The following is a 12944-nucleotide window of genomic DNA, read 5'->3' on the forward strand; positions in this document are numbered from 1 at the left end:
CCTCAGTGTGTGTGTGTGTGTGTGTGTGTGTGTGTGTGTGTGTGTGTGTGTGTGTGTGTGGGCGCTCATCTGGTCCTGTGAGGTCACTTCCTTCCTCTCTGGCCTCAGTGCTCTTCAAGTGTGTGAAACAGATTTAGTTGTATTGAAGTCCAGCATTCGCACACACACACACAAACACATGCCTTCAGTCAGCAAAAATGTGGATAAATGTAGATGTTGAACGTCAGCTCCTATTGAATTCTGTCTCTCATTCTTGTCACATTTATTGGCAAGGAGCCTGATCACACTGACATTTATAGATTTGGAGCAAAGTTTCTCATTTCAGTTGTATATGCAGATCTGTTTGGATCAAGCAGCAACCTCTGAGGCTGAAAAATTAAGCCAATGCAGAAGTGCCAGCAACTGCAGTTCCTCTGATGGCCACTTGAGGCTGGCTCCAAAACAGAATAAATCCCCATAGACCCCCATGTTAAAATAGCTAACTTCACAGCAGAAATAAACATGTTTACAGCCTGGTACAAAAAAAATGGTTTTGGTCTAGTTGCTAATTTCAACATTCATGAAAACGGTATGGGGATGAATTGTCCCGAAGGCCTAATGTTATGCATATTTAAGAGGGGGACCGCTTGAGTGACAGGCTTTCTGCGAGGTGACGCTACAGTCTGTGAAACAGATCCAACCTCGCTTCTCCACAAGTCCAACCTCTCGTCCACATATGGTCATTTCTGGTTCTTAAAAACCAAGATGGTGACGTCCGAAATGCAGATCCACAGGCTTCAAAACAGGAGTCCTCAAACCAATGGGTGACGTCACAGAAGCTATGTTCATTTTTTATGCATTGTATGGTTTGAATTGGGCTGTTTTCATGCGCTGTTTGTATGTACACCTACGAAAAGTAATGTATCAGAATTCGTACATTACCCACGTAAGAATTAAGGCTGCAATCAGGTGACGAATGTGAAGACTTTCCCCCAGGAGACCTGTGTTTGTGTCCCATGTAAAACCAGTGAATGTTATATACTGTTATACTTAAGAGTTATTTTAAGTACATAAGTTTACATTACATGTGCAATGGGACTCTCACAGCACCGTGCTTTAAATCGCTGCCTTCAGTCATTTCAGTGAGGGGAAGGAGGCAGAGGTGAGACAGTTTCGAACATGGCAGTAGGGGTATGAAGCACTTGCATCGCATTCGTCTCCGTGAACATGCACAGATTTTGCTCTGCTGCTCAGAGGTTGCGTGTTGAACTCCTGTCAGTTGCCAGTTGATCAAATAGTGGGCATTGCAGAAGCAAAAACAAGAAGAAGCACTATTTGTTCAATATTATAAGAACCGTTGTGTGTGCTTTTTAGTAAGGTATTATGAACTGTTGTATGAGAAACAATGTCTGAATCCATGTGTGGAGCAGTAGTAAAACTACACAGTTGCTTCACTCTTCCTTGACAGAGCTGACCATAGTTGTTTCACACCATCACATTTCATATAACTGTGCTCTGCCAACGTATAACTGCTTCACAAAAGAGATGCATCATGGTCTACAGCCTGCAACAGACAGGAATCCATAGTACAAATCTCTTGAATTAATGTGTTAACTTACTGTCCATTGGACAATTATGTGCGAGCTACCACTCTTCTACTCCTTGTTTAATTTCCTGCGGTGTAAGAAAAGAACAAAAAAGAAACCAGGCACAACTGCTACACAGTGTGTGTATGTGTGGACAGAGAAGACAAATTCGTTAATGAAAGTAACAGCATTTAATTTTCAGGTGGATCAGTATTAATGAGAAGTGTTGCAGGTTCGAGTTTGGACCGGATGGATCTATGGTGTGCGAGCAGGCAGAATAATTAAATTATGTCGTAACAGCATCCTTATATACAAGAATACGTTAATCTTTTTGCCGTGTGTGTGTCACAGCTAACCGAGCGCAGAGCTCAGCAGCCAGCGGCTCTCAGACGGGAGACGCCTTAGGGAAAGCACTCGCATCCGTAAGTGCAGCGCGTGCACACACACACACACACATTCATTCATGCACATATGCATATGAGATACCTGTTGAGTATTTATTAATGCTAAATGGTTTTATAATTAATGTTTCGTAATTATTTTTCTGTTCTGTTAGTCTTTAAAAATGAATGTGACTTTTGGGTGTTTGGAGGTGTTGTTCTGCTTGGCTCTCTGACTTATGTTTTTATTTTTTCAGATCTACTCTCCAGATCACACGAACAACAGCTTTTCGTCCAATCCCTCCACCCCAGTTGGTTCCCCGCCCTCCCTCACAGGTAGCACATGACACTCACCCTCCAATCACAACACACCAACTACATTGTCACAGAACCAACATGCACAGATGGTTAAAGGAGAGCTGAGATGGATTGAAGTAGGACTTGACTTGAACTTAAATTACCTGACACTCAATGTGAACTTGCCTCAAACAACTTGAAAGTTGACTTGAGCTTGTTTAAAATGACTTGAGACTTGACTTGAACTTAATTTAAATGACTTGAGACTCTACCTGAATTTGTTTCATATGACTTGAGACAAGACTTGGATCTGTTTCAAATGACTAGAGACTCGACTTGAACTTGTTTCAAATTACTTCAGACTTGACCTTAACTTTTTTCAAATGACTTGAGACTTGACTTAAACTTGTTTTAAATGACTTGAGACCCAATATTAAAGGAGCTATATGTAAGAAATCTAAAGCAAATAGTTGTAAAATCCTCCTAATATGTCACAGAGACTAAGGAATAATGTTCATATAACATACTGATCTCACCGACAACAATAGTACAGCCAGAATATTCGCATTTTAAAAAAAAAAATTTACGGTCCGCAAATCATGTTTATGTTTTGAATTTGTGTTTTGGCCTGTTGCCCCACCCACCGCCGTCTACCAGTCATGCAGTCAGTAGAGTCTCAGCATCAGTTAAAGTTATGACTGAGCTACAGCAGCATGGCAAGCAGCATAAGCAGTGTCCCGGTACATAACATTAGCAGTCTCCTCCGCTGTATCCCGGCAGCAGCAAGCCGGACTTGCTCCAACGGTCCGCTGGAAAACCGAAGATCAAGGACGCGGCGACGCGGCCCTGCCACAGCAGCCGCCCATGGGCAAACAAATCAGTCTCCAGTGTGCTGCTGTCCAGCAACCTCGAATCTGTGGGGGGGGGGCAGACACGACTCGCAGCAGTATTTTGAATTTGAGTGCAGTAACCGTTTTGGCCACATTCTTACATACAACGCCTTTAAATTGCTTCCAACAACTTGAAACTTAACTTGAGGGTGTTTTAAATTACTTGAGACTTGACTTGAACTTGTATAAAATGACTGGGGACTTGACTTGAACTTGTTTTCAATGACTAGAGACTCAACTTGAACTTGTTTCAAATGACTTGAGGCTTGACTTGAATTTGTTTTAAATGACTTGAGAGCTTGACATAAAATTGTTTTAAATTACATAAGACTTAATTTGAACTTGTATAAAATGACCTGAGACTCAACTTGAACTTGCCTCAAAGGACTTAGGACAAGACTCGGACTGTTTCAAATGACTTCAGACTCTACTTGAACTTCTATCAAATTACTTGAGACTTGACTGAACTTGTATCAAATGACTTCAGACTTGACTTGAACTTGCTTTGAAGGACCTAAGACAAGACTTGGACTGTTTCAAATGACTTGGGATGACTTGAACTTGTTTCAAATGGTTTGTGAAAAGACTTGGACCTGTTTCAGATGACTGGGGACTCTACCTGAACTTGTTTTATATGACTTGAGACTTGGACTGTTTCAAATGACTTCAGACTTGACATGAACCTATATCAAATGACTTGAGACTTGACTTGAACTAGTCTCAAATGACTTGAGACTTGAGACAGTTTTTTACAGTGACTTGACTACAGCTCTGGGAGGAAGTAATAAATGGGAAAAAATATAAAGGTTATTTAGATAAACTTAAATCAACACATTTAAATAAACCTTTACATTGTACTAAATAATTTAAGAGGATTTTCTGCTTTTTAAATGCTCTCACTAGATGTAAAATAAGACCATAAAACCACATTAATGAGCGCTGTGTCTCCTCTTCATACCCCTCCTCCTCCTCCTCCTCTTATTTCCACCAATTACTCCTCCTCGCGGCTGATGCTGTAAACTCTCCCTGCTCCTTAAAGTGAAAAATGACTTTTCCTAATAATAGTTGTGTCGAATTTGTCTCTAATTGTCGCTGCTACACACACCGTTTGATATTTCTGTGCCGCGCCTTGTGACTGATAGCTTTAATTACGAGCACCACTTCGACAAATCGTTCACAAACCTACCGGCTCTGCAAACACCAGCTCCCTCCCCTCTTCCTTCTCCTCCTCCTCGTCATTATAGCCGCCTCGGATATTGCCTGCTAAACCATAATTGGTGTTTATCATTGTGTCAGAGTTACCGCACTTTTTACAAATTAGAAATGAAGCCTATTAGAGCAAACTACATGCAAATTGATATCCAAGGCTAATTCTGTGAGGGTGTTTTACAGTGTTGGACTTGGAATAATTTACCCTGCCGTTTAATACATATATTTGTATTTGCACATGAATGTACCCAGGTGATTATTCATTAATTAGCATATGGAAATGAGCATGTAATATGAATAAAGGAGAGGGGAGAGAAAAGACTGGGAGACAAAATGGGAAGACAATTTGGGGAAAAAGAAGAGAAACACGAGCTAATGAGATGAGATCAGAGTTACAAAGGAGAGATCAGTAGTGAGGGCAGAGGGAAAGTAAGAGGAGGGGGACAAGAATGGACGGGTAAGAAAAGGGAATAAAGGAGGAGAGGAGATGGAGGAATGAGAGAGGAAGACAATTAAGCAATGGAGAGAAGAGTAGGAAGGAAAATAGGAATATAAGGGCGAGTAAAGAGAAGAAAGACGAGGAGAGGAGACAAATAAAGGAGACAAGAGACGAGGAGAAAAGACAAGATAACTGTGGGATATCAGAGGCGTAATAAGAGAAAACAAGTGCACGAATAGGAATTAAGAAAGAAGAGAAAAAAGATTAAAGAGAAGATGACAAATGAGACACCTGAGTGATAAAAGCATCACTAACTAGGTTGTCTTTTTCAAACTGGAAAAAAATGACAGCCATTTTTCAACATCACATTTCTCTTGATCCAACAAAATAATTCGTCAACCTTCGATAATCCTTCGAGCAATTCACTTTTAATGACAGCATTAGATTAGAGCTGCTGTGGCTCAGAGGCAGAGTGGGTCATCCACCTGTCGGAAGATTGGAAGCTCGATCCCCGGCTCCTGAAGCCTCCATGTCTAAGTATCCTTGGGCAAGATACTGAACCCCAAATTGCTCCTGATGGCTGTTCCATCGGTGTGTGAGAGCCTGTGAATGGTTACTGAGTATCAGGTGGCACCTTGTATGGTAGTGTGTGAATGGGTGAATGTGACTTGTAGTGTAAAAGCACTTTGAGTGGTCGGAAGACTGGAAAGGTGCCATACAAGTGCAGCTACCATTTACAGCAAAACAAATCTCAGTATAGGGTTTTTTTCTCCGTTCTGTTTCAGTCTTTTAATCATCTGGAAAACTCTGCTGTTTACTCCGGCATCATGTTGGCTAAAGTGTTAGTAACACTGTTATGTAAACAAACATATATGTAAACACAAGGGCAATATTGTAAGACATATATACATGATCAATCATTTTTGCAGACCCCGATAAGTGGACAACATACGGGTTCTAACTGCAGGCAGTGTTGACAGCATGACATAACCCATCAGTTTGTGGACTCCTGTTTTGAAGCCTCGAGTTTGACGTTATGGCTGTTGCCATCTAAAGTTTTTGGAATCAGAAGTGACCTTATTTAGGCCAGAGGGTGGAGCTGTGGGTTCTAAGACAATTCATCTCCCTGAACAGTTGACATGAAGCAAGAAATCTGTTTTAGAGACCAACGCTGTTTTTGTACCAGGCTGTAAACATGTTTATTTCTGCTGTAAACATGGACATGCTTTTGGAGCCAGCCTCTAGTGGCTATTTGAGGAACTGCAGTTTCAGGTACTTTGACATTGCTTTCATTGTGGTTGCTTGGTTGATGGGTGTTTTTTTTTTTGTGGACAGTAGTTCCATTAAACACTGTTGAGTGTGTTCTGAGTTTTACCCTGAGTAACAAGGACACTGTTGGTGTCTCTAGACATATGTGTTGCTTCTGATTTTTTTTTAAACATTATATTCCCCTCAAATTGAATTCCATTCACTACCCCAGCACTCTGGTAGTGAATGGAAGAGATAGAAACTCTAAGAATCTGGACGCGTAAAGCCCAGTTCACGCCAGTGATTCACAACAAGAAACATGCAATTACTTGCAACGCTCCGTTCTGCAGCATTCTAAAAACCTGCTGGTTCACACCATTGCAACTAAATGAGATGGTTTATCATCTCTGTGCAATAACTCTCTGGACTTCCATTCTGATTTTCTGATTTTCAGGCTTATTTTGTGGCTAAATATAATTTGTTTCTTCTTAAAAGATGAATGAGGATAGAGATATACTGGCTACAGTTGCATTTATTGTAGTGAGGAAATGGCGGAAAACATAAAACAAGAGCGGCCCACTTGCTGACACCGGCATAGTACAAGGACGGAAACAGAGGGCTCGGTGGGGACAGAACACACTGTCTGTGGTCATTTTGACTTGACCTGCAGTCTTCATTACAGGTGATATGCTTTACATTATAAAACCAGCTGCTGGTGATTTGACCAGCTAAGTTGCAGGTGACACCATCAGCCGGCTTGAGTCGAAATCAGACAGCTAGTTCACACTGCTGCAACTTTCTCTGCAACGTTCTAAAACGGTTTCGTCTCATTGCGAACCACTGGTCTGAACTGGGCTTTAAACCAAAACCATCTGCTTGACCAGATACAGATGGGGCTGTAGAAATGAGCGTCATCATGAAAACCGATACTTCAGGACCAAGTCGATGCCAAAATTCTCTAGTCTAGTCTAGTGGAGAGTATACTCAGGTATATAGGATGTACCCAACTCTTTTTCTGCCCGTTCACAATATACCCTCCTATTCTCCAAAAAGCCACTGGAATATACAGGATAGTATGAGCACTTCCTCCTCAATAACCTACACTTCTCCCTATTAGTACAACAACCTCATCAACCACCACTGTACCTCTGCCCAGGATGCAATTCTTCTGGATGTCACAGGGCAGCATATACACTTACAAGTGTTCTAGTCTGCTGTTAAATGCCAAATGCAGAAGAAGAACACCTACAAGCATGGAATAACAACAACCTGTGGAAGACGGTGACAAGTGCAGCTGTAGTGACTGCTCTTTCTCAATTCACCGTGTTTTCCTAAGGCCAGCGTATTTTGTTAGATCTTTGCAAAGGGAGCACCGCATATTTATGCTATACTACAAACACCAGCACTGCTCTGAGCACTGCATGTATGGCAGTTTTTTCGGGTTGCTGGTGGAAATCTTAAGGAACACTCAGGAACTCATACAGGAGAGGAAACCATAGTTAACCACTATGTTTGCAGCAGGTTTTTATTCAAAGTATCAAACCAAACCAAATGACATTACACAGGAGAGAAACTTTCGGTACAGTTAACCCTGAAATTTTACTCGCCAAATTAAATTCCTTACTGGTAAGGTTCTTTAAAGGTACATGGGCACCTTAGAAATAGAAACCAGTATGTATCACCAAAAAGCACCCCTAATTATGAAGCAAACATCCTGTGTGGCGTCCCACAAGGATCAATCTTTGGTCCTCTTCTTTTCCTTTTTAATGACCTCGCCTCTGTCTTCTAAACCAGTGGTTCCCAACTGATGTGTCATGGTCCAAAATGGACTGCAGTGCAATGGACCGCAAGTGATGTATGACTGTTTCACATTTGTAATAAACACACTTTATTTTGAAGTACAGCAAATTTCCCAATCAAAAAATCTTTACTTGCATTTGTCACTGTCGCTTCTTACCCAGCCATCCAATCACAGTGGAGGAAGGGTGGGACAAATAGCACAAAGACCAACCATCACATCATACATGTACAAATGCTGAACATGAAATATGTTAATATGCTGTAGGCAATATATTGTCTTCGCCCACAAAATCGCATGAACCCACATAGACTACTTTAATTCAATTCAGTTGTTTTTGTTAAAAGATTGTATGTTTAAGCACATGGGGTTTATTGTTTTGTTTTGTTTTTTTAACTGTGGAATGAGATAAGGTATTGAGAATTGTAGAATTTCACTGGTACTGATATTGACTACTACATTTCTGGTAGCGTAACATGCTTTGTAGTGATACAGGTGAACTCTTTAAAGCTTTAAAGCTTGTCTCACATCTGGAAACGCCGTTGAAAGGCCTCCGTATACCAGTTCATCATCACTCAGAGCCTCATATTAATGTCAATTCACACAAGTCGCTGTCTCTCTGTCTACCAGCTAATGAGACCTGTCGATTCAGATACAACCCTTCAGAGCGACGGCGAACACAAAAGCAGAAAAGAACAGAGACACAAAGCTTGTTTATTCTGCAGAGGGCCCATGCTAATCAACCACTTGTACCTTTTCAAAGACAAAAGCCTGATATTAGCATTTCTGCTATGAGATATGAGTTGGTTTGTTTTTGTCTTTTCTTCCTCATCTCACTGTGTATTATGTCCGAGCACCACGAGTGGATACGATGAAACACTCCTCGTGTGTAAAGATGTTTTGTGTGGCGTTTGGCGCTACATTGAGTGGTTTCTTTCTGAAATGTATAAAGGGAGAGGAGGTTTTGGCTCTAATCCACACGCAGACAGCCATCTATTTTCTGTACGCACTTAGCCTGTGCAGGGTCGCAGGGGGCTGGAGCCTATCCCAGCATGCACTGGGTGAGTGGCAGGTTTCACCCTGGGCATGGTGGCAGTCTGTCACAGGACTTGCATGCAGATGAAGGGATGTCAATTTAAACTAAACCAAACAAATACACAAAACTCACTGAGTCTCTAGTTATTATTCCAACTCCTCTTTCCCAATTTCCTCTCTTGATGATGTCTCCTTGTCTCCTCTCTCCTAGCTGCCAGTTCAGCTGTCTGGTCCAGGAATGGTGGACAGGGAGCTTCATCGCCAAACTATGAGGCGGCTCCATTACACTCTCTGGTATGCACGCACGCACACCACACTGTGTACATGTCTAATACATATATATACATGAATTCCATTCACATTCATCATATTGGGGTGGAGCTCGCTCTGTAAAGCTCAGCTGATGTAATTGTTGTACTTTTAATTTCTTAATGTACTTTTTAAGTAACACACAGCCACAAATATGGGTGGGAATTGATTTTACTAATACCAATGCCGTTATTGATTCTGCCTATCAATTTGGTTCTTTATGCATTCCCTTTTTGATTCGTGATCAGTTTTCTGTGTGGAAATAAAGGAGGTTTCTGTTTTAAATGATGGAATAGTTGTACGGCATTAGTTTCCATTTAGGTTTCCTGCATCAAAGAAAAAATCTGCTAAGCCTTTCTACATCATGCTTTTGAACGTTTGGTCCTCTCCATCATAACCTTCGTGGTACAAGTTTACAGCAGTGTAGACACATGAGTTTACATCAGAAACTGTCAGAAAAACATAGCAGCATTGATTGAAGGAATTGATAAGTTCAGAGGCATACGATCATGATGGATCTGACAGTGTGGAATCAAGTGGAACTGGTTCTTGATTGCCATCTTTAGACACAGAACTGCATATTTCTGCATAATAGCAACCTCTAGGTGGAAACACGTCTACTGTACCAGACCAGACTCAGAACTCATAATCTGTAGGTCTATAATTTGTCTTCAGCTTCTAATGAATCACAGAGATCAGGACATCCTGGGTTTTCTCTGTCATCCAAACTACATCAGAACTTGAACTACATTCAGAGTTTCTTCTGAAAGAAAACTCCAGCATGTTTCTCATCCCTCTCTTCATCTCTTCGCTCTGCAGCAAAGTCGTATCGAGGACCGTCTGGAGCGTTTGGACGATGCCATCCATGTACTGCGGAGCCACGCGGTGGGACCGTCGACGGGTATGGCCAGCGGGCACGGTGACATGCACAACCTCATCGGGGCCGCACATACGCACAATGGCGCCATGGGCGCTCTGAGCAGCGGGTACGGGACGGGACTGCTGTCAGCCAACAGACACTCCCTCATGGTAGGACCTGAGAGCATGTTCTTATACTGTAGTAATGAGTGTCAGAGTGATGACAGAAGTCACTTTAATCCCACTAAATATGGTTCTCAGTGTTAATATGGCTTTGTTCCTTAAGCAGAACCATGCACGTTTTACAAAAGCCTTTTACTGGAAAGAATTTGAATTTACTGTTCGGATATTTTAGTGCTGAAAGTCTCTTCATATTGAGCTGCTTATTAAAAACACATTGTAGCAGTTCCTTGGGACATGATGTCATTTCCCTTTTCTCAACTCATTTTTTCTGAAAGTCACAATTCCCCTGAGTTGATTGGAGGTTTATTCAGATCACCTGTTGTGCAGGGTGTGGGAACTGGCTATTTAATGAGGATTGAGAGCAGCTTGGCACATTTCCCCTCTGGGCCAATCAGGGTGTGACACCGCCCTTCCTTAGGGCTTAAGAGAGGTGGAGAGTTGTACATCCAGGGTATTCTGATCCTTCCTCGACCTAACGTCGCCAGATATTGTCAACCAGAAACTCTGTTCTCTAGGCCTTTTGAAACCGCTTTGCTGTCTTTTGCTGCCCTGGTTGTGGATGATTTGAGCTTTCTGAAACCTCGGTGGAGGGAATGTTTAAGAACCCCTTTTCACTAGGTCACCTGCATCAGGGCACTTTTCATGCAAATGTTTTTGCTTGCCCAACAATAACCACCCACCAGCTTTATTTTGTTAAGCCCTAACCCCCCCTATATAAAAATAGTTGTTTATCTTTGAAAGGTTGGAATCTGATTGTTAGGCTTTTTCCTGACCATAAAAAAATGCTTGATACAATGCAACCAGGTCAAACTCAAAATGTCATCAGTGCTCATGTTCAGTCTTATTTTTTTTAAAAGGGAACCAGGCTGACAACAATGTATGAAAAAGACAGGATACACAGTAATTAAAATGACAGGGATTTATAACTTGTATGCAAGACTATGTATGTAGAAAAATAATTTAAAAAAGAATGGGACAAAGAGGAAGGTTACACTTAATCAAGATAAATTGTGCTGATCTTGACACTCATTTGGCACTGCAAAGAATCTAATTCTCCATCTGAGTATAGCACAAATTTGGACTGAATTTTCAGAATTTCCGCACAAGAACATGAGAATTTATGCACCTTTCCATCAACAACTATTATGCAAATATTTGATAGTTGGTTTGTTGACATAATCAGGTCTAATTCCTGTCAGGTGTCACGAGATGACGTGATTAAAGCGTGCCAGTCAAACCTAAACGAAAATAAAATAAGAGAGAAATAATAACCCGAGAGCACACTGGACAATAGAACATTTTGAACAACTTATTATTAAATTGATTACATTATATTAAGGCAAACGTTAGCTAAGCAGTGGAGGCTGGAGGGTGGGCAGCAGGCACTATGTTTACGCATGTTAAAGCTGCGAGCTCGGACAGTAAAGCCGAAAGAAAATAGAAGGCAAGACATTTGTCATGAAATATAATGGAAAATGCTTTGAAATGCAACACTTAAGCTCACACTGCATCAGTGGAGTACTGGACTAACAGAAAAGCCCTCTTGTATTTCTTGTCATTGTGCTTTTTTGTTTGTATTTTTTAATTAACCAGTCAGTTACTGGTTGATGGGTGTCAGGCTATTGCTATATAGACACTTACATTCCTAATCAATACACCAACTTTGGCCTTCCACTTTTCTGAAGCATAAAACTTTTTTGCGATATTTAGACTTTTTTAGGTGGATAGAGATGCACCTTATGATTAGCGCTGCACACATAATCTAACTATTATCTATGTCGCAATTTGGCCAAGTGCAGTATTCAGATTGCCAGAGCTGCAAATTTCTTGATAGCGGTAAAAACGTGTCAAATCATACCATTTTAAACGAGACATTGTGGTGCTACAGAGATGCCCTGGCCTACAAATCATATTCCAGATGTTAGGGAACATGCTGTGTTTTTACATTGCCCAGCAAAAATCACATCATCATCATTGTTATATTTTTTAACGCAAAAATTACCATTGTAGACAGGTGGATCTAGATAGATGTGCTGGTATTTTAAAAATCATGTAAGCAAAAATAAGTGAAGACTTCCTGAAAGCATCACAAAAATCAGGCCTCTATGAAACACTATCAGACTGTAAAGAGGAACTTTCAATACAGTGATGCTTCTTTGTTAATGTGGAGCTTCACAGGAAAATGTAACTGATGAAAGTGATTGAATATCTTACAAAGGGAAATCAAGACCAGTTACACTGAAACATGTTTAATATCCTTGCTTGTGTTGCTCGACAAGATAACTTGCCTTGTTTATCTTCAACGATACAAAGTCCAACTTTCTTAAATTTTTTGCAGTGGATTTAAGTGGGCAAATGCGACATGACTTCACACAGCTGAAAAACATGAAGTGGCGAGTCAGTCTTAAACTTTTTGCTGTCGTTGGCATTTTTTAAAAAGATCACAGTGTGAAGAACAAACAATATACACATGGTCTAACAAAAGTTTACGTAGTGGGTTAATAAAGTCGAATGAGGAGCATAAAAGACAATACAAGAGGAGAGGAAACAATGGAAAGAGGTTTAATTAAAAAATATGAAGTCAGACAGACAGCACTAATGTTTTCCATACTTAATTTGGGAATTTTTTTTTTGTCAACTTGAAACAATAAACATAAAGAACCAAACAGCTGTGTGACATAAGGAGATGTAGGAGGGTGAGAGAGGGAGAGCATTATGAAACACAGCCAGTAT

The 12944-nt window shown here is 40.8% G+C and overlaps 1 protein-coding gene across 16 annotated transcripts in view; it reads left to right on the plus strand.

Moving 5' to 3' along the window:
* LOC125878605 (transcription factor 4-like) overlaps positions 1 to 12944 on the plus strand; it is a 306833-nt gene that overhangs the window by 256652 nt on the left and 37237 nt on the right. For 15 of the 16 annotated variants that reach the window (XM_049559905.1, XM_049559898.1, XM_049559904.1 and 12 more), the window contains 4 exons: positions 1917 to 1987; positions 2203 to 2281; positions 9073 to 9155; positions 9990 to 10199. In XM_049559905.1, coding sequence (XP_049415862.1) covers positions 1917 to 1987; positions 2203 to 2281; positions 9073 to 9155; positions 9990 to 10199 — 443 coding nt within the window. The remainder of the gene's footprint in view (positions 1 to 1916; positions 1988 to 2202; positions 2282 to 9072; positions 9156 to 9989; positions 10200 to 12944) is intronic. The other variant, XM_049559908.1, reaches the window with a different exon arrangement.

The sequence above is a fragment of the Epinephelus fuscoguttatus genome, linkage group LG18 (assembly GCF_011397635.1).
Source record: "Epinephelus fuscoguttatus linkage group LG18, E.fuscoguttatus.final_Chr_v1".
NCBI lineage: Eukaryota > Metazoa > Chordata > Actinopteri > Perciformes > Serranidae > Epinephelus > Epinephelus fuscoguttatus.